Source organism: Protobothrops mucrosquamatus, unplaced genomic scaffold (genome assembly GCF_001527695.2).
Source record: "Protobothrops mucrosquamatus isolate PMUCROS unplaced genomic scaffold, P.Mucros_1.0 scaffold81, whole genome shotgun sequence".
In the NCBI taxonomy this organism is placed as follows: Eukaryota; Metazoa; Chordata; class Lepidosauria; order Squamata; family Viperidae; genus Protobothrops; species Protobothrops mucrosquamatus.
This window is the reverse complement of record NW_015386458.1, coordinates 1,632,795-1,655,580: the sequence shown is the minus strand read 5'-3', so window position 1 is coordinate 1,655,580 and position 22,786 is coordinate 1,632,795. Positions and strand designations below refer to the sequence as shown.

Below are 22,786 nucleotides of genomic sequence, written 5' to 3'. Positions count from 1 at the left end.
GCTTTAGGCCTCCACCGCCGTGTGCAAAAAAAAAAAAGATGCAATCAATCAAGCAATTTCAACTTCTCGCAGGAAAAAAAAAGATCTCGCAAAGTTGGAATTGATTGATTGAACTTTTTAGTCCCACCCAGTCTGCCATTATCACCGAAACCACGCCCACCCAATGGGCCACGCCCACCTGGCACCAGACGATAGATAAGTGGGTTTGGGGTTGCAGTTTGGGCACTCAGTCTCTAAAAGGTTCGCCATCACTGCCCTAGATGGTCTCCTAAGGTGGCTTCCATTGTTTTGTCTTCACATCTTGCTCCATTCCTGAGATTCAGCTGATCAGCAGCATAAGAGTTGCCAGCCAGAAGGAAGAACCTTAATTTTTCATTCCTGTCCCATCTTTGCCTGTTGAAAAATAACTCAGGGGCCCCAGCTATCTATCACACACTATTCCCAACACCTCAAGTCCTCTGCTTCCTACAGTGGGAATACCCAAAGCATATTAGGCCTTACAGTATCCCTCTCTTTTGGGACGTATCCTGTTTTGTGTATCTTGCTTCTAATCTGATCCTCCATCAGGCACTTGTAGCGTATGTCAATATTTCAGCGATGTAACCATCTCTAAGGTCGCCATTTCCACGGCAGAGTCTTCTACAATTTCTGTGGTCTTCCTTCAGAAGTCTTTCTCTGCAGCTTGGTGAATGAAACTGGTCAGTGCAGACTTCTCCTCCTCTTTCTCTCTGGTTCTCCACGTCCTTGTAAGCCAGTGGTTCTCAATCTTTTTAATGCCGCGACCCCCAACCGGTCGTAAGTCGAGGACTAAACCAGTCGTAAGTCGAGGACTACCCAACCGGTCGTAAGTCGAGAACTTTCCCTGCCCGAGAGCGCCGCGCATGCATGGTTCCGCCCCCTGCGCCGGCCGAGGCGTAGCTGGCAAGCAGCAGAGACGGAGCAGGCCGACCACCAGCTGGCCCAGCCCAAGGGAGGTAAGGCACCCGCCGGAAAAGGGGGAAAAAATGGCGGACAGCCTTGCTTGGCGACCCCCATGAAATGGTCGATCGACCCCAAATGGGGTCGCGACCCATAGGTTGAGAACCGCTGTTGTAAGCAATGCCTCACACCAAAGACACCACCTTTTCTGGTCCAATAAATCAGAATAGGAAGGGACCTTGGAGGTCTTCTAGTCCAACCCCCTCCTCAGGCAAGAGAAAGTATACCAGTGGTGGCAAACCTTTTAGAGACCGAGTGCCCAAAACCCACCTCGCCCCTGCCCCGCCCTGCCTCTCCTGCCCACAGGGCCATCCACTGCCTCCATGGCCCGCCACAGCAGATCACCCAGGTGGCCTGGCAGCATCACATCAGCCACGCCCTCTGTCTGCGCCCCGCAGCATCATCTGCACGTGATGGGGCGCGAGGGCGGAGTCTTGTCCCTGTTGCCTGGCTGCCATGCCCTTGGCTGCGTTGCTCTGCGCAGGCTGCGCCTGGGGCGACTCTCTTCCTGGGGGGCTGCTGGTGAGGAGGGGGCCACGGGGAATGGTGGGGCTGGGACGACGGCGTGCGTGCTCACAGATAGGGCTCTGCCACCATTGAACTATATCATTCCAGACAAATGGTTGTCCAGTCTCTTCTTAAAAACCTCCAGTGATGGAGCACCCACAACTTCTGATGGCTAGTAGTTCCACTGGTTAATTGTCCTCACTGTTAGGAAGTTTCTCCTTAATTCCAAGTTCCTTTTCTACTTGATTAGTTTCCATCCATTGCTTCTTGTTATGCCTTTTGGTGTTTTGGAAAATAAATTGACCCTCCTCTTCTTTGTGGCAGCCCCTGAAATACTGGAAGACTGCTATCATGTCACCCTTAATCCTTCTTTTCTCCAGACTAGCCAAACCCAAGTCCTGCAGCCATTCTTCATTTGTTTTAGTCTCCAGGCCTTTTTTAATAATAATAATAATAATAATAATAATAATAATAATAATAATAATAATAATAATAATAATAATAATAATAATAAAAAAAAAGTTGGAAGGGACCTTGGAGGTCATCTAGTCCAACCCCCTGCTCAGGCAGAAAACCCTATACCATTTCAGACAAATGGCTGTCCAGTCTCTTCTTAGTTGCTTTTCTCTGCATTTTTTCTCAAAGTCTCAGCATCTTTTTTGTAAGGTGAAAATCCCACAGGATTGTTTTTTTTCTGACCGACATTGAAGCAGGAATAGGGATGAAATGAGGGGATCTTGTGGTGCACCATTTTTATGGAATTAGCTTGTGACGAGTCTTAACCAGCATTTCCATCACATCTAACAAGCAGAAGCACGGATTCTCAGGGGTGAAATCTGGCTGGGCTTTGGTATTATTCAGCCAGAGTGAAGTTATTTGCAGTGGCTGATCTGGCCTGTTTTGGCTGGTGCTGGCCAGACCCAGCTGAATTTTTCTTGCTTGGTCAAAAATGATTGCCCCCTCTTTCCTGGTCTCAGCTCCAGGAACAGGCCTTGCTAGAAACTTTTAGTAAAATTTCCTAGTTATGGGTCCTCAAGAATTGAAAGATTCCCACTAGGAAGGACCCTTTAATCCAGTGTTCCTCAACTTTGGCAGGTTTAACATGGGTGGACTTCAACTCCCAGAATTCCTCAGCCAGCGACTCATCTTAAACCTGCCAAAACTGAGAAATCTCAGGACAGATCTCAACATGGCTGGCTAGAGGATTCTGGGAGTTGAAGTCCACCCATCTTAAACTTGCCGGAGCTGAGAAACACCATTTTAAACCATACTAAATGACATATCTTCTTTCTAAAGTTCCAGTGTTTCTCAACCTTGACAATTTTAAGGCATGTGGACTTGAACTCCCAGAATTCCACAGCTAGCAATGCTGGCTGTGGAATTCTGGGATTGAAGTCCACATGCCTTAAAATTGTCAAGGTTGAGAAACACTGTCTAAGCTATCCTTCTTCAGATGACTTCAACTACAGTTTGCATCGCTTGTCATGTGGGCAGGGGCTTATAGGTTCTGTAGTCCAGCACTTCTGCGTAAAGAAAAGGCTATAGTCACATTTCTGATTCAAATTTTGCTTCTGATCTTTAACTACTAAGGCTTTTTAAACCCTACTTCACAGATTTTCCAACATGTGTGTCGGTCAAAGGTGTATATCTCCCTTTTCCTTATTTGTACTTTGAATTCATAATTTTGAAGAATTGTTCCTTATCCAAAAACTTGACAGGCCCTTGACTTATTCTGAGGACATTTGGAGTTACATAGACAAGTTATTTATTAATGGAAGGCCTTTCAATCACTGCAGTGTGGTAATCTCTGAAGTATTTATTTTTGCAGTGATTCAGCATAAAAGAAAAGGTATTTGGCCGCTTATTTGCCAACACTGTTATAATATTTTTTAAAAAGTTGCAAATGCTAAAAAGAGAAGCCAAACAAAAGCAGAGAAAAAATCATATCGTTGCAGCTCCAATTTGTGATATCCCCTCGTCCCTAAAGATTACATTTGGGAAAATGATATAGACCTGGGTTTGTTTGTTTTATCCTGCCTTTTTTTAAAGAAATAAGATGGTGAACATATCTAATGCTCCTTCCTCTTCTTATTTTCCACACAACAACAACCCTGTGAGGTGGGTTGGGCTGAGAGAAAGAGACTGGCCCAATTTTTCTGCTTAAGGCGGGATTAGAACTCTCTGTCACCTGATGATTGGCCCAAAATCACCCAGCTGGCTTTCATGCCTAAGACGAGACTAGAACTCAGAATCTCTTGGTGATTGGCCCAAAGTCACCTAGCCAATTTTCATGCCAGAGGCAGGACTAGAACTCACTGTCTCCTGGTTTCTAGACCAGCCCTTTAACCACTACGCCCAGGGGTAGGCCACCTTGGCTCTTTTATGACTCGTGGACTTCAACTCCCAGAATTCCTGAGCCAACCATGCTGAGGGGAAAGGGAGAGGTTTCCAAGCTGAGCCATGCTGGCTCAGGAATTCTGGGAGTTGAAGTCCACGAGTCATAAAAGAGCCAAGGCCTCTACACTGTGGAAATTGCCACCACACACAACTTATGATGCCTTGTCCATTCATTAGCAAGCCACCTTTTGTGTTACCACAAAGACAGGCAAAAATGAATTCCCTCCAGGCTTAGTGAGATAGACAGGGATGATCAAAGAAAGCGGTTAAAAAAGCAAGATGGCAGCCACACCAAAGAGATCCATGCTCTTCACATTTTTGATACGTGATACGATAAAAAAACATTTTTGATACGTGATACGATAAAAAAACCAAATAACATGAGTAACATAATAACAGAGTTGGAAGGGATCTTGGAGGCCTTCTAGTCCAACTTCCTGCTCAAGCAGGAAGCTATACTATTTCAGACAAAGGGCTGTCCAGTCTCTTCTTAAAAACTTTGGAGCATTCACCGCTTCTGGAGGCAGGTTGTTCCACTGGTTAATTGTCTTCACTGTTAGGAAGTCTCTCCTTAATTCCAGATAGCTTCTCTCCTTGATCAGTTTCCATCCGTTGCTTCTTTTCCTGGTACTTTGGAGAATAAATTGACACCCCCCCCTTCTTTGTGGCATCCCCTCAAATACTGGAATATTGCCATCATGTGACTCCTGGTCCTTCTTTTCATTAAACTAGCATGCCATTTTGATTTTTTTTGTTCCTCCCCTGAAGGCAGATTTGGAGTTTTCTGGTTGTTTCTGCTTCTTGCCTGAAAACAGATTTCTTTGCAGGATGGGGGAAGGTGAATGCCTGGAACCAATGAAGCAAAAAACCAGTTTTGTGTCTCAAGGCGAAGTTTTCCTTGAGGGGGTGGCATTCCAGTTAAGCCACAATAATCACCTTTTCTCTTCCTTTCAGCCACACCCCGTACCTTACATTTCTTGTAGAGGTGTGTGTTTGTTTTGGGGGGTGAATTTTGGAGAGCTTTTAATTATGGCGAACATATTGTAGGCCCTCCACTTGAATTCCTATTTATTTCCTGCCTCGATACGCGGATGTGGTGCCAGTTTTTACTCTTGATATTATTATTCCAATGTGGCATTTATAGCTACCACTTCCTATGCAATCCCCTATCAAAAGAGCTGACAGTTAAAACAGATCCATGCAGATTTAGACCATAATAGCAGAAAAAAACCCAATAAAACATACTAATTAAAAATAATTTTCACACATTAAAGCCAAAAGAGGTTTCCCCCCCCTCTTTTGTTTTTCTGTTTAAGTTTCTCATTTAGGGAGGAGAAGAGGAGAAATCTGGGGCCCTTTTCCTTTCAGCTTAAGAATTAGAATTGGAAGCAGCTTTTGTACATTTAACAGTAACAGTAACAGAGTTGGAAGGGACCTTGGAGGTCATCTAGTCCAACCCCCTGCTCAGGCAGGAAATCCTATACCATTTCAGACAAATGGCTGTCCAAACTCTTAAAAACCTCCACTGATGGAGCACCCACAACCTCTGAAGGCAGGTTGTTCCACTGATTAATTGTTCTAACAGTCGTGAAATTTCTCCTTAGTTCTAGGTTGTTTCTCTCTGAAGAATTCCCATCCGTTGCTTCTTGTCCCTCCTTCAGGTGCTTTGGAGAATAGCTTGACCCCCTCTTCCTTGCTAAATCTCGTTGGAGGTTTTTAAGAAGTGATTGGACAGCCATTTGTCTGAAAGCAGCAGACTGGACTAGATGACCTCCAAGGTCCCTTCCAACTCTGTTACTGTTAATGTTACAGTTAAATTTAAAAAAGGCACACCCAGACCTCTTATACAAAAGCTTGCAATCCTATTCTGAAAACCACTGTTTGTTTGAATTTTGACCTTGAAGATGTGGGGACTTCAATTCCCAGAATTCCCCAGCCAGGTGTGCGCCTTAGAGATAACCTGAATACCAAAGTTAGTCCTCTCTTTTTTGAGCCTGCCCTTCCACACACCCCTGGGATAATTCCAAGCTATTGGCGAAAGCATAGCTTTCAGCTTTGCCAAATCCACCTCTTTGGCCTTTTTAAAAGAATCCAGTGATTTCCTATGTAGAAAAGAGAAGGACTGGTGTTTTGCTTTAAGACAACCTCAGCAAATTTAAGAGATGTGTGGACTTTATCTCCCAGAATTCCCGAGCCAGCATGGGTGGACTTCAAGTCCCAGAATTCCCCAGTATGCATGGACTTCAAGTCCCAGAATTCCACAGCATGCGTGGACTTCAACTCCCAAAATTCCCCAATATGCGTGGACTTCAACTCCCAGAATTCCGCAGTATGCGTGGACTTCAACTCCCAGAATTCCGCAGTATGCATGGACTTCAACTCCCAGAATTCCGCAGTATGCGTGGTCTTCAACTCCCAGAATTCCACAGTATGCGTGGACTTCAACTCCCAGAATTCTGCATGTTACTATTAGACCCGATTACCTTAGCTATCAGTTTTATGACTTTTTTTCTGATGGTTTTTGACATGCTTTTGATATTAGCTTTTTCTTGTTTTTAAAATTGTGGTGGAATAATGTTCTCTTTTGTGGTTGTTTAATAATTATGTTAATTGTTGATAAGCTGCCCGGAGTCTTATGTAAAAGATGGGCAGTTATATACATTGGAATAATAAATTAACAGATAAATAAGTGTTCTCAGTTTGGAAACCGAACAGCTTTCATGAATGAAAGCTGACATTATAATGCAGTGGTGGCGAACCTATGGCACGGGTGCCAGAGGCGGCACTCAGAGCCCTCTCTATGGGCACGTGCATCGTCGCCCCAGTCCTAGGCCTTCAGCTGGGTTTTATAAAACCTTTTCGCTTTAGGCCTCCACCGCCATGTGCAAAAAAAAAAGGTTCAATCAGTCAATTTCAACTTCTCGAGGGGGGGGGAAGATCTTGCAAAGTTGGAATTGATTGATTGAACTTTTTAGTCCCACCCAGTCTGCCATTACCACCGCAGCCACGCCCACCCAATGGGCCACACCCACCCAATGGGCCACACCCACCAGGCACTCGACGATGCATAAGTGGGTTTTGGGTTGCAGTTTGGGCACTCGGTCTCTAAAAGGTTCGCCATCACTGTCATAATGGCTTCCGAGGTAGGTATAAATCAAGCAAATAAATAAGTTAGGAGAATTAGAAGCATCGGTGATAAACAAGTGAAGGGACCTGCTGATGCCCCAACCGCTCAGCCTTAATTTTTCTCTGGTTGTTGAAGATTAGCCTCAGAACTAAATTTTATTGCCTCTTCCTCTAAATTTATTGATCTGGTCAATTCATGGTCCAGTTTGTCTCTTCTTGCGTCCTTTCTGCAAGAATCCAAAGCAGATTTCCTTTCTAAGGGGCTCTTCTGATGCACTTTTTATTTATTTTATTTATGTGTTAATTTATATCCCACCATTGTTATTTTTACAAATAACTCAAAGTGGCAAACACATCCAATAAACCTCCCTTCTCCTATTTCCCCTACAACATCCCTGTGAAGTAGGTTGGGCTGAGACAGAGTGATTGGCACAAAGTCACCCAGCTGGCTTTCATGTCTAAGGCAGGACTAGAACTCACCGTCTCCTGGTGATTGGCCCAAAGTCACCCAGCCAGCTTTCATGTCTAAGGCAGAACTAGAACTCTCCATCTCCTGGTGATTGACCCAAAGTCACCCAGCTGGCTTTCATGTCTAAGGCAGGACTAGAACTCACCATCTCCTGGTGATTGGCCCAAAGTCACCCAGCTGGCTTTCATGCCAATATACACTTTGACCCTTCCTTCCTCTATTTTCCTCACAACAACTCTGTGAGGTGGATTTGGGCTGAGAGAGAGGGACTGGCCCAAGGTCACCTAGCTGATTTTTCATGCCTATGGCCGGACTAGAACTCACTTCCTCCTGGTGATTGGCCCAAAGTCATGCAGCCAGTTTTCATGGCTAAGCCGGGACTGGAACTTACCGTCTCCTGGTGACTGGCCCAAAGTCACCCAGCTGGCTTTCATGTCTAAGACGGGACTAGAACTCACTGTCTCCTGGTGACTGGCCCAAAGTCACCCAGCTGGCTTTCATGTCTAAGGCAGGACTAGAACTCACTGTCTCCTGGTGACTGGCCCAAAGTCACCCAGGCGGATTTCATGCCTAAGGTGCGACTTGAACCCACAGTCACTTACTTTCTAACCTGCTGCCTTAACGACCAAACTGGTTCTTGATTATCTATTTCCAGATCTTGTTCAGGTGACCAATTCTGATCCGTGAGAGATGCTGGGCGCCCTCCTTTTAGAATAGATTTGATATCAAGAAAAGACTAGGTGGCCTCATCCCCAGATGCACAAAAGTTCTGAAGTCATTCAACTGGGCATGATTATTACTCTCGGTCACTTCGGCCAAGAACGTTAATTCCGAAAACGACTGTGTGTCTCTGTAAAAATATAGTTTTGTCTAAAAATAATTAGAAGTTAGTTATTTGAGCAGACTGGGTGCCAAATGGAATCATGAGGTGGGACATCAAATAAGTTCCTATTTTAGCCCTTTGTTTGCTAGTAATTGCCCGTTTCGAATGTACCAAAACGAGCTGCCTTGACTTAACAATTCTTTTTCAAGGTGCTTAGCGAAAAGCAACATTTTTCTCAGAAAAACAGAATGTGTATAATGTTGTTGGCAGTTTTTTTACTTTCTCTTCTCCAGCTTTGGAAATAGTCAGGCAATTGTCTTATAGCATTCTAGATTTAGGCTACGTGGTAGACCCACCTGTGTTTTCACACCTATAAAGGCAGGGCACATGATGTCCAGGTGAATTTCATCAGCGGCCTCTCCTGACATTTGAAACCCTTGAACTGAAACATCAGAAAAGAGGACAACTGGAAGGATTTATTGCAAATGTCAATTTTCAGGAAGACGGAGAGAAAATGTAGGGATTGTTTGGTTTTGAGGTTTGGTATGTACAATAAAAAGTTCCCACGGTGGAGCGGAAGAAAAGAATAGATGACAGAAAATCAAAATGTTGGGTTTTTTTCAATGTAGTTCTACTTCAGGAAAAATAATCGACAAAGGGCCTAACTTTTTAATCTGAAGTTCATCCTTTCCATTTTAAAGGTGGCAGGAGGGGGGGAATTGATTACTGGCTCATACAGCCAAGGTTTACACTGGAGTAGGGCTGTGCAGTTTCAATTACAAGGCCAGTCAAGGGCAAAGTATAATAGTAGTAACTGTGAGAGGGATCTCGGAGTCCTAGTGGACAATCAACTAAATATGAGCCAGCCGTGTGCTGCAGCTGCCAAAAAAGCCAACACAGTGCTGGGCTGCATTAACAGAGGGATAGAATCAAGATCACTTGAAGTGTTGATACCACTTTACAATGCCTTGGTAAGGCCACACTTGGAATACTGCATCCAGTTTTGGTCACCATGATGTAAAAAAGATGCTGAGACTCTAGAAAGAGTACAGAGAAGAGTAACAAAGATGATTAGGGGCTTGGAGGCTAAAACATATAAGGAAAGGTTGATGGAATTGGATATGTCTAGTTTAACAAAGAGAAGGACGAGGGGGGACATGATAGCAGTCTTCCAATATCTCAGGGGCTGCCACAAAGAAGAGGGAGTCAAGCTATTCTCCAAAGCGCCTGAAGGCAGGACAAGAAGCAACGGATGGAAACTAATCAAGGAGAGAAGCAACCTAGAACTAAGGAGAAACTTCCTGACAGTGAGAACAATTAACCAGTGGAACAACCTGCCTCCAGAAGCAGTGAATGCTCCAACACTGGAAGTCTTTAAGAAGAGACTGGACAGCCGTTTGTCTGAAATGGTATAGGGTTTCCTGCCTGAGCAGGGGGTTGGACTCGATGACCTCCAAGGTCCCTTCCAACTTTATTATTATTATTATTATTATTATTATTATTATTATTATTATTATTATTATTATTATTATTATTATTATTATTATTATTATTATTATTATTATTATTATTATTATTATTATTATTATTGGAAGTTGGCAGTTTCTTATATCCTGAGGGATTTAGATCCAAAGAGGCAGGTGGCTAGTCCGCTAGTCCTCATTAAGGTAATGCATGATGAGTCAGTTTTGCTAGGCTGCCAGTGGATACAATTTAAACATCAACTATTATTTTTTAAATGTAACACGTACGCACACGTGTACATTGTATGAGAAACACTTCTAGATGCAATGTATATTTGACCACTGCTTTTTTTCTTTATTTTTCCTTCTGCTTCCCATTTATATTTCTTTCTGTTGTGTTTTGTTAAATAAAGAGAAAAATCACTATCTATCTATCTATCTATCTATCTATCTATCTATCTATCTATCTATCTATCTATCACCTACCTACCTACCTACCTATCACCTACCTACCTACCTACCTACCTACCTATCTATCTATCTATCTATCTATCTATCTATCTATCTATCTATCTATCTATCTATCTATCTATCTATCTATTATCTCCTGTTTCATTCCTGTACCAGGAAACGCATTTGTCCAATAATTGTGCTGAACACACAAATTTTTCTGTGACAAAAAAAGGAATCCAACTTTCCTTTTTCATCCCGTCTCTTTGAATAGGATTCGTCACCATTTTAGAAGGAGTTATTTGTATATTTTGTTCTATTTCCGGGTGATCGCTGCCTTGAGTGAGCACAAAGGAGGGATAAAAAATTGAGATGCTAAAGTAATTAGGGATTAGGCCTCCAGGGATCTTCCTGCACGAGGTGTTGTAGCTTCCACAGTGAAAGGGGAAAACATAAAAATAAAAAGTTTACAGGATTACTTTTTTTATATTAACCCCTTGTTTGTTTTTGCAGCCTAACCTGATCAAAGATGACGGATCTTGAAAGAGAAATGGGCCTTCCGCCAATTGAACAGAAACCGGGTCTCCAAATATGGACCATCAAGGTAGGAATATAATTGATGTTTTCCAGAAAATTAAATTTATTCCACTAGGGATCATCATTTCATTTAAATCCCATCTGTATTGATTGACACATCAGTGCATTGCTTAGCTTGTGATTCCCGTCATACAACTGGTCTTTTAGCAACTGGTCTTTAGGAGTTAAGTTACAAGTTACTCAGAAAAATGAAATTATGACCGTGTTGCAAAGTTCCAGTGGTCATCTGCTCCCCCAGTCACGTGACATTGCTTTGGACAGCTGTATTTATGATCATTTGTAGTATCCAACAGTCACATGACTGTGCTATATGATGGTTTTGCCGAAAACTGGAAGTTACTTTTTCGCTTATCAACGGCAGCATTCATTTAATGACCAGGACATTCACTTAATAATAATAATAATAATAATAATAATAATAATAATAATAATAATAATAATAATAGAATTGTAAGGCACCTTGAAGGTCATCTAGTCCAACCCCCTGCTCAGGCAGGAAACCCTATACCAGTGGTGGCAAACCTATGGCACGGGTGCCAGAGGTGGCACTCGGAGCCTTCTCTGTGGGCACACGTGCTGTTGCCCCAGCCTTGCCTCCCCCCATTACCCCCTCCTCTCCAGCAGCCCCCCTGAAGGAGAGTCACCCCTGAGCGTGGCCCACACGGAGCAGCGCAGCCAAGGACATGGCAGCCAGGCAGCGTAGACAAGACCATGTCCTCACACCCCATTGTGCACAGCTGATGCTGCAGGGCGCGGGCAGAGGGCGTGGCCGCCATAGAGCTGCTGGGGTGCCTAGGCGATCTGTGGCGGGCCCTGGAGGCGGTGAGTGGTCCTGTGGGCAGGGGGGGCAGGGGCAGGGGGGGCAGAGCGGGGGCGGGGCAGGGGGTAGACCGGGGGGACTGGGCCAGTTTTTGGGCACTCAGTCTCTAAAAGGTTCATCATCACTGCCCTATACCATTTCAGACAAATGGCTGTCCAGTCTCTTCTTAAAAACTTCCAATGTTGGAGCATTCACAACTTCTGGAGGCAGGGTGTTCCACTGGTTAATTGTTCTGTCAGGAAATTTCTCCTTAGTTCTAGGTTGCTTCTCTCTTAATGACCACCACAAAAAGGTCATAAAACTGGACCTTTATGACCGTGACAACATATGACCATTGAGATCGTATGTCAAGGATTACCTGTATGGAAGTGATTAACTATAACAGGCATGGGGATTGCATTTGCGCAGAGATAAACGACAAAAAAATTGTAGCATGTATTGAAGTTAGTTTTTTCAGTAGTTAACAAATGCAGCTGGTTTTTATACAATGCTGTCAGCTAGCAAATGTCATGCTGCACATCACACTGTGGTTAGGTTTAATTGTAACTTAATTTAATTAAATTAATTATGGCATTGGGAAAGATGGAAGGCAAAAGGAGAAGGGGATGGCAGAGGATAAGATGATGGTTAGATTGTGTCATCAACAAATCTGAACAGACTCAGAAAGATAGTGGAGGACGGGTGTTCCTGGTGTGCTGTGGTCCATGGGATTGTGAGGAGTCAGACACAACTTAGTGAATGAACAATAGCAAAAACCTCAAAGCACCTATTTTTAGAATCAGATCCGTATTCCAAAGTCAGTGCCTGTTTCAACCAAGGTTTGGTTAAACTTAATTTTTTAAAAATAAATTAAAATTAGCTGGGTTTACAAATTGCTCTCAGCCAGATAAACCATAGGGACTATGTTCCTAGTGGACACTCATTGTTCATGCACAGGTCAAACCTGAAGAATATGGTGGTTTCATTTTACCTGTTTGTTGTTTTACAATGGATGATTGCAACGTTTTTTGTAATGTTTTTATGCTGTAAGTCACCCAAAGTGGTTTGATACGAGATGGGCAGCAAATAAATTCCATAATAAATAATACATTTTAAAAAATTATTTGTTGCTGTGTTTGCATCCATCCAGCTGTACTTCACAAATCATGATCGATCAATCAGAATAGAGAGCTGGAAGGGATCTTGGAGGTCTTCTAGTCCAACCCCTGCTCAAGCAGGAGACCCTAGACCATTTCAGATAAATGATTGTCCAGTTTCTTCTTGAAAACCTTCAGTGTTGGAACACCTATAATTTCTGACAGCAAGTCTTTCCACCGATTAATTGTTCTCACGGTCAGGAAGTTTCTCCTTAGTTCTAGGTTGCTTCTCTCCTCGGTTATAATAATAATAATAATAATGATAAAGTTGGAAGGGACCTTGGAGGTCATCTAGTCCAACCCCCTGCTCAGGCAGGAAACCCTATACCATTTCGGACAAATGGCTGTCCAGTTTCTTCTTAAAAACTTCCAGTGTTGGAGCATTCACCGCTTCTGGAGGCAGATTGTTCCACTGGTTAATTGTTCTAACCGTCAGGAAGTTTCTCCTTAGTTCTAGGTTGCTTCTCTTCTTAATTAGTTTCCATCTGTTGCTTCTTGTCCTGCCTTCAGGCACTTTGGAGAATAGCTTGACTCCCTCTTCTTTGGGACAGCCCCTGAGATATTGGAACACTGCTATCATGTCCCCCCTCGTCCTTCTCTTCGTTAAACTAGACATACCCAGTTCCTGCAAATGTTCTTCATATATTTTTTGTCTCCAGGTCTTTAATCATCTTAGTAGCTCTTCTTTGCATAGTTGGGTTGTGAACCAAACATGGAAGAGAGGTCTAGGGGCTGGATTAAGATTGGCCTCCCTGCTCCTTGCCTCAACCGGTCAACACTGACCTTGCCAGATTAAAAAAAATAAATCAGCATTTGCAACCCTCTGAGACAAAGATTACAGATACTGTCAACCTTTAGCCATCAAGCTGTAGCCTTAATGCTGTTCTGACCAACCAGCTTATCCAGTTCAACAACTTTTGTGTGAGGTGAAGCAGAAAACTTCACCTGGTTAATGAATGAAGCCAAAAAAAAGGCATCAGTGAATTCTGAAATAAGACTGTGAAAGCCATGCACGGAAGTTCCAGGAATATTTAGAAATTCCAGATGTTTTCATGGGGGGAAAAATGGGGTTGAAGTGAGGAATTCTCAGAAGAATGAAGGCTGTGTCCCAGGATAATGTTGCAGGATCCAATCTGGGTCAGTCTCCCAGATTTTTGTGAGATTTTGGACTTGTACTGGAGCCCATCCTCAGGAAACTTATTTCTCACCAGAATGTGTACTTTGGGCTGGTGTGTGTATGGTTTTTTTTAGATGTTGATTGGGGTGTTGTGGGCCAGCTGTTAAGTTTTGGCTGTTGCTTCCTTGTACTGCCAAGCCCTTGCCTCCTACGTATTTGATAAATCAGCATTCCTGTTGACTGACGAAGAGCCTCTTTCCCAGGCTTCAATCACTTCCCTGGCTGTTTTTGTACCTGCTCGTCTGACAATCTTAGTAACGGCAAAACTGAATGTAGGTCCTTGTTCACTGTAGTGTGAGTTTGGGTCTCCTCCTCGGACTGATCGCTTATGTTCTTGCATTCTCAACAAAGTCTAATGGTTTAACTCAATCTTGGGACATGAATAGATTTGTATTCTTTATTTGCAACGCTTGGCTTCAAGTGTTGGATCAGAAGAAGACAAGGTCCTGTCTCTTTTGTAGTTATGGAGATCAAATAATCTACTGCTTCTTGCAATAAGAGAATAACAGAGTTGGAAGGGACCTTGGAGGCAAGTCTTTCCACTGATTAATTGTTCTAACTCTCAGGAAATGTTTTGCTTAGTTCTAGGTTGGTTCTCTCCTTGATTAGTTTCTATCCTTTGCTTCACGTCTGGCCTTCAAGTTTTTTGGAGAATAGGTTGACCCCCCTCTTCCTTGTGACAGCCCCTTAAATATTGCTGCTATCATGTCCCCCCTAGTCCTTCTTTTCATTAAGACTAGACCGGGGTAGGGAACCTTGGCTCTTTTATGACTTGTGGACTTCAACTCCCAGAATTCCTAAATCAGCATGGCTGGTTGAAGTCTACAAATCATAAAAGAGCCAAGGTTCCCTACCCCTGGATTAGACATACACAATTTCTGCAATCATAGTTTGGACCTCAGAACTCAAAATTAAGGAAGCCTGATCTTAAGATACAGACCATACCCACAAATTTTTAAGAAGAGACTAGACAGTCACTTGTCTGAGATGGTATAGCTCAGTGGTGGTGAACCTATGGCACGGGTGCCAGAGGCGGCACTCAGAGCCATCTCTGTGGGCACGCGCACCGTCGCCCCAGTCCTAGGTCTTCAGCTGGGTTTTATAAAACCTTTTCGCTTTAGGCCTCCGCCGCCATGTACAAAAAAAAAAAAGGGTTCAATCAATCAATCAATTTCAACTTCTCGCAGGAAAAAAAAAGATCTTGCAAAGTTGGAATTGATTGATTGAACTTTTTAGTCCCACCCAGTCTGCTGTTACCACCACAGCCATGCCCACCCAATGGGCCACGCCCACCCAATGGGCCACGCCCACCCGGCACCCGAAGATGCATAAGTGGGTTTTGGGTTGCAGTTTGGGCACTCAGTCTCTCAAAGGTTTGCCATCACTGGTATAGGGTTTCCTGCATGAGCAGAAGGCTGGACTAGAAGACCTCCAAGGTCCCTTCTATTCTATTCTATTCTATTCTATTCTATTCTATTCTATTCTTATTTCTATTCTATTCTATTCTATTCTATTCTATTCTATTCTTATTTCTATTCTATTCTATATTCATTTCTATTCTATTCTATTCTATTCTATTCTATTCTATTCTATACAGCATATGTATATGTATGTGTGTGTATGGATAGGGGAACATATATATATTTATATATTCTTTTGAGAGTAGGCATCAGAATATCATTTTTTTCATACGTGCCAGTGTGTACACAGAAAAATGACATAAAGATTATCTTATCTTATTATGTAATTATTTATGCAGCTGTCCATCTCCTTTCTAGTTGTTTGGGCTTGCTTGTTGTTTTTTTTATTATTGCATAAGTTTTTTCTTTCTCACCAAAGCTTTTCTGGTTCTACTGCCGTATGCTAAACATTTTTATTTTTTTATTTATTTATGGGATTTCTCTGCCACTTTCCAAAGCATTTTACGAGGAATTCAGTCAATCAGAATAGGGCTGGAAGGGACCTTGGAGATCTTCTATTCCAGCCCCCTCCCCCCCCTAAGCAGGAGAACCTATATCATTTCATACAAGTCCCTGTTCAGTCTCTTCTTAAAAGCCTCGTGATGAAGCACCCACCACTTCAGGTGGCAAGCTGTTCCACTGGTTAATTATCCTCACTGTTAGGAAGTTTCTCCTTAACGCCGGGTTGCTTCTCTCATTGATTAGTTTCCATCCAGCATATTATCTCTTCTCTTCTGTTTCAGAATATGAAGATGGATCCTATTCCTGCAAAGGCTTATGGGAGTTTCTTCGAAGGAGACTGCTACATCGTATTAAATGTAAGCTACAGCGGGGAAAGGATAATTGAACTAAATATGTTATGCCCTAGAGCAGGGGGTCTCCAAATGTTTCAATTTTAAGACTTGTAGACTTCAACTCCCAGAATTCTCTACCACAACATGGCTGGCTGAGGAATTCTGGGAGTTGAAGTCGACATGCTGGCTGAGGAATTCTGGGAGCTGAAGTCCACAAGTCTTAAAGTTATCAAGACCCATACATTGAAGGGGAAAAAAATCCTCTAAAATGAACCCAAAGTGGTTGGATTTAGCATCTTCTATTTATAAAGTAGAGATTTAGATGCAAAGATTTCTAGTGATTTAAAATAATATTAACTATGATTGCAGATTGGTCTCACTATTTTGCCTTCAAATGAAATTCAGTCAGCTAATTTTTAAATTTCTGGATCAACTTCCTTGTTCTTCTAATGTCAACCTTAACATCATCCTCTTAATGAAGTTTCAGCCATTCTATCTTGGTAAAATTAAGCTGAAACTAACTGAAACCAACATTAAATCAAGATTCAGACATTTATGTAAGTCTGGTTTTTGTTATTACCATTGCCGTTTTGGTGCCTGGCCACTTCAAAGAATGCCATTTCAGCAAGATTTCTAGGCAGGAGGGGTTTTTTTTCCTGATTTTTCAACTATTTCATGTTTTAAAATATTTAAAATATTGGGGGGGTTGGACTAGATGGCCTACAAGGTCCCTTCCAACTCTGTTGTTCTATTCTATTGCATATTTTACTGGAGACAGGAAATGGGGGAGCCTGGGTATGTATTACTTTGGAATAATTTACCAGTTGTCCTTTAGTTATAGCCATTTGTTTAGTGATCATTCAAAGCAAACATGTCAAACTCACGATGTCACGGATGACGCGTCTGGCCCACAGGCCGGCAGTTTGACACCCCTGATGCAAAGTAACAACAGCACTGAACAGTGGCTTGCCACGGCCAGACAATGCCAGCTGGCAACCCCCAGGGGGAGAGTCTTCTCTGTGGCAGCTCCTGCCCTCTGGAATGACCTACCCCCCGACCTACGTACAGTTGCGGACCTGCGCCTTTTTCGCCGAGCCCTGAAGGCCTATCTATTCCGTGTGGCCGGCCTGGCGTAGTTTGATTATGTTTTAGTGGGGGTTTTGTATGGGGTACTTTTAGAGCAGGCCTGTTATTTAATTTGATTTTAGAACAGAAACTTGTGTATATTTATCGTGGTTTTTATTATCGCCTGTTCACCGCCCTGAGTCCCGTAAGGGAGATAGGGCGGTATATAAATTCAATAAATAATAATAATAATAAATAATACCAGCATGTCTATACAATGGTTGCAGTGTCCTAGGGCAGTGGTGGCGAACCTATGGCACACGTGCCAGAGGCGGCACTCAGAGCCCTCTCTGCGCGCTATGCCCCGGAGATGGCAACCGTCCCTCTTCAACCAGCCGCCCGCTAACTGGCCGAGGTCCCACATGGCCGGATGCATCCCAGCACCCATGCACTCGCTGGCCTCTGTGTGCAGGGGCTGATGGTGTCAGGCAGCAGCCGCCCCGGCCCCTGCCTCACCTTGCCCTGTGACAATGGCACCCCCGCCCTGCCTTCCTTTGCCTCGCCTCACCCCACAGGACGAGCCTCCTGCCCACCGCCCCACCTGCCAGAGACCCCCTGGATCTCCCCCAACCCTGTCTGGCCCCCACAGGCGTCCCTCCCCACGAGCAACATCGAGGTGACCACGCCCACCTTGGCCAAACCCACCCAGTCTGCCATGACCACCACAGCCCCAGCCAGCCAGTGGGCCATGCCCACCTGGCACCCAGCAATAAATAAGTGGGTTTTGGGTTGCAGTTTGGGCACTCGGTCTCTAAAAGGTTCGCCATCACTGTCCTAGGGTCATGTGATCCCCTTTTGCAATCTTCCCACCAAGCTTCCAAAAAGCAAAGTCAATGGGGGAACTGATTTGCAGTGATTTGCGTAACAACTAGAGTGATTTGCTTAACCATCATGGCAAAAAAGAAGGTTATAAAACTGGGCACAATTCACTTCACAACAGCCTTGCTTAGCAAGGGAAATTTTGGTCACAATTGTCGTCGTAAATCAAATACTAACCATAGTTAGAATTATTTTCTGTAGCAAGAAACCAACTTTATCCACTGAGTCTCTTCTGTCTCATCATTTTATTGTTTTAAAACGAATCCCAGGGGGAAAAAAGAGGATGTGTGAGATTCCACTAGAAATATAATTAAGGTTACTCTTCTATACAACTTCCTAACATTTCATACTATGATTTGGCATTATTCTACAATTGTTTAAAAAATAAACTAGATCCCAAAGGTGCTTTTTTTTAAAAAAGGCAATTGGACTTTGTTTTTCCTTGAAGATGTTTCACTTCTTATCCAAGAAGATACTTCAGTTCTGACTGAATGGTGGAGGATGGAAGGATTTATATTCTTGGCAGTCATCTGATCGTTAGTCCTCCCTCTGAGAGTCATTGAGGCCATTTGGAGGTTTATCTGTGCCCTCAAAGTCACCTGAATCAGAGTGCAAATAGATGTGGAACTTTCTAGGAACTTTCCAAGTTCCTTCTTGGGAAGCCAGATTCAAAAAGAATAGCATAGAATAGGATAGGATAGGATATAGGATAGGATAGGATAGGATAGGATATAGGATAGGATAGGATAGGATAGGATATAGAATAGAATAGAATAGAATAGAATAGAATAGAATAGGATAGGATAGGATAGGATAGGATAGGATAGGATATAGAATAGCATAGGATAAAATAGAATATAGAATAGAATACAATAGAAACTTTATTGTCACTTTAAATGTACGCTAATCAGCATACATTAAAAATGAAATTTCATTACATTCAGCTCTCTAAAAAATACCATTCTGCATAGTAACATAAGTATACTTATGTTACTAACTTAATATGTTACTAACTTAACAACTGCAGTGTTTCATTTAATAACTACGGAAAAAAGGTCGTCAAATGGAACAAAACTCACTTAATAACTATCCAGCTTAGCTTGTAGCTGTAAGTGAGAATCAGAATCAGTATAGAGTTGGAAGGGACCTTGGAGGTCTTCTAGTCTAGCCCCCTGCTCAAGCAGGTGACCCTATATCATTTCAGACAAGTGGATGTCCAGTCTCTTTTTAAAAACCTCCAGTGATGGAGCGTCCATGATTTCCGAAGGCAGGTTGTTCCACTGGTTAATTGTTCTCACTGTCAGGAAGTTTCTCCTTGGTTCCAAGTTGCTTCTCTCTTTGATGAGTTTCCATCTGTTGCTTCTTGTCCTGCCTTCAGGCGCTTTGGAGAATAGCTTGACTCCCTCTTCTTTGTGGCAGCCCCTCAAATACTGGAAGACTGCTATCATGTCCCCCTCCCAGTCCTTCTTTTCTCTAGACTGGCCATTCCCAAATCCTACAACTGTTCTTCATATGTTTTAGTCTCCAGGCCAGGGGTCTCCAAATTTGGCCCTTTTATGACTTGTGGACTTCAACTCCCAGAATTCCTCAGCTAGGCATGCTGGCTGAGGAATTCTTGGAGTTGAAGTCCACAAGTCATAAAAGGGCCAAGTTTGGAGACCCCTGCTCCAGGCCTTTAAGTCAAGGATTATCTATACCAGGGGTAGGCAACCTTGGCTCTTTTATGACTCATGGACTTCAACTCCCAGAATTCCTGAGCCAGCCATGCTGAGGCGAAAGGGAGAGGTTTCCATGTTGAGCCATGCTGGCTCAGGAATTCTGGGAGTTGAAGTCCACGAGTCATAAAAGAGCCAAGGTTGCCTACCCCGATCTATACTGTGTTTTGGCATTATTTTACCGTGGTTTAAAAAATAAATAAGATTCTTTCTTTTCCCGACGTTCTATCCACGCCAACTGGATAGTAGTTCAACGCCATTGCTTGTTCCCTTCCAGAACACAAAGAGGCAACACAGTTTTGCCACTGATCTCCACTACTGGATCGGGCGCGATGCCACTCAGGATGAACAAGGATCTGCTGCTTTCTACGTCACTCAGATGGACGATTCCTTGGGAGGGAGAGCCATACAGCACCGGGAGGTTCAAGGACACGAATCAGCTGCTTTCAAAAGTTATTTCAAGAAAGGCATCATGTGAGAAAACCTGTCTGTGCAATGAACAAAAACTCTACCAATCTCCCCTTTCTTTTATTTTAGTTCTGCTCACTTGTTCAACAATACGCTAATTTGAATGGTCCCCAACTTTTGATCGGTTGCTTAGCAACTGTTCTAAAATACAACAGACCTTCCCGTGTGTATGTGTGTGTTTTGTGTGTGTGTGTGTGTACTGATGACTCAGTTCCAAAGTTTCCACAGCTGCCCCTTCCCTCTGCGGTCATGGGGCCACATTTCAAGTACTCAGCAACCCATCTACAATTATAGCCATTTGCAGCATCCTACGATCACATCCTTGCGATTTACAATGTTTTTGCTGAAAACCAGCATTTGCTTCTGGGATTCAGCAAAAACCGCTGTGAAGAAAAAAGATTGTAAAATCAAGTTGACCATGACAACCCTAATTGGAAAATTCCCTGATGGTTAGTTATACTGTAAGTTGAGGACTAACTGTAACAATGAGGTCTAGTAACCTATTCTTTTTTTAAAAAAATTAAAGTAAAATTCTAACTAGCTCTCTTCAGCGTACCCAGCTGTTTTTCTGAAAACTCTCCCCATGTGTGATTAAAATATGAAGCCTTGTTTTCGACAGCTACAAAAAGGGAGGAACGGCTTCAGGGTTCAAGCATGTCGAGACCAACATGTACAACATCAAACGACTCCTTCATGTTAAGGGCAAGAAGCATGTGACAGCCACAGAGGTAAGGGTAGCCCCTCCCCTGATGTGTACTGTATTTAATATATTTGCATTCTCAAAACTAAACTTCAGTAGATGCAACTGTCCAGACTGGGAGATAAACCCATAGAAAAGCTAAAACTATTTTTTTCAGGACTGTAACAGATTAACAGAGTAACAGAGTTGAAAGGGACCTCAGAGGTCATCTAGTCCACCCCCCTGCTCAGGCAGGAAACCCTATACCATTTCAGACAAATGCTTGTCCTGTCTCTTCTTAAAAACCTCCAGTGTTGGAGCACCCACAACGTCTGGAGGCAAGTTGTATAATACAGGGAGTCCTCAGATAATGGAAGAGAGAAAACACATCAGCTGAGCCTTCCCTTTATACAAAGGCTCTTAAAGAGGCACAGACCCTGCTGAGTCATTCCCATCATTACATCTTACATCTTACATTACATAAGCTAGTTAGCTGTTAAATCAATACCTTGACATAAACAATAATTTCTCCAGCCAAACCCTCAACCTCTCACGTACTCCACGTAAACAATTTCACTTTGTTATGGGAACCGTCTGCTTCCTCTCCACACCTGCTGCAGTGTCCTTGGAAAGCTTTCAGGCTCTCACCATCCTCAGCAGAATTGTAGAAGTTTCGTTTCTCCATCTAATCCATTCTAAAGCAACGCCTCCCTCCTCCCTTTCTCTAATGGCAAGTTGAAACGAAGAGGGCACGTAGCTGCTAAAGTTTCATTCTTGACACCATGTTTTTATTCTTGCCACTTTGATAACAGAACTGGCTTCTCTCTACCAAGGTCATCTTCCTTATTTTCTACAGCAATTCACACAATCCAAATTCAGATAGTTGGCAACTGACTCCTACTACTTATGACAGTTGCAATGTCCTGGGATCATGTGATTCCCTTTTGCAACTTTCTGACAAGCAAAATCAATGGGAAAACCAGATTCACTTAACAACCCTGTTACTAACTTAACAACTGCAGTGATTCACTTAAGAACTGTGGCAAGAAAGGTCGTTAAATGGGGCAAAACTCACTTAACAGCTGCCTCATAAATTTTGGACTCCGTTGTGGTTGTAAGTCGAGGACTACCTGTGCTGAACTCTTCCATGGTGTATTGATAAGCATTTTTCTTTTATCTCCAAACAGGTTGATCTTTCTTGGGACAGTTTCAACAAAGGTGACGTCTTTCTGATGGATCTTGGTAAAGTCTTGATCCAGTGGAACGGACCTTTCTGTAACGTTGCTGAAAAATCGAAGGTCAGTCATGGGAAATAATATCCTGATGTAGTTTTGGAGACTTAAAACACTAACCAAGCTTATATGAACATAAGCCGGAATCTAGTCCCGCTTCTAGTCTGCTAGATCTAGTCCAGCCATCTGTTGTTATGATGGACCCTTCAAAGCCAACAAGTCTCCCAGAAGATGGTCTTCAGAGGAGTTCCACTACCATCAAGGCTAAGAACCATGGGTCCAGCCTTTTTTTTTTTTTTGAAGCCAACAAAGCTAGTAGCCAGCATTACCCTCCTAGCACTGATGATGTTACCTACTTGGGTCATGAGATGTCTGCTAGGAAACAACCAAGCTCAGAAAGCACCAAGGACCCCACAGTCCTCCTCCTTCTTCTTCTCTTCTTCTTCCTCTTCCTCCTCCTCCTCCTCCTCCTTCTCCTTCTCCTTCTCCTCCTTCTCCTCCTTCTCTTCCTCCTCTTCCTCCTCCTCTTCCTCATTCTCCTTCTCCTATTC

At 43.1% G+C, this 22,786-nt stretch overlaps 1 protein-coding gene across 1 annotated transcript in view; it reads left to right on the top strand.

Annotated features, from left to right (window-relative positions):
- VILL (villin like) overlaps window positions 1-22,786 on the top strand; it is a 60,536-nt gene that overhangs the window by 2,888 nt on the left and 34,862 nt on the right. Inside the window, exons 2-6 of the mRNA XM_015812412.1 lie at window positions 10,727-10,817; window positions 16,147-16,221; window positions 20,134-20,330; window positions 20,944-21,052; window positions 22,191-22,301. Coding sequence (XP_015667898.1) covers window positions 10,743-10,817; window positions 16,147-16,221; window positions 20,134-20,330; window positions 20,944-21,052; window positions 22,191-22,301 — 567 coding nt within the window. The 5' untranslated portion in view covers window positions 10,727-10,742. The remainder of the gene's footprint in view (window positions 1-10,726; window positions 10,818-16,146; window positions 16,222-20,133; window positions 20,331-20,943; window positions 21,053-22,190; window positions 22,302-22,786) is intronic.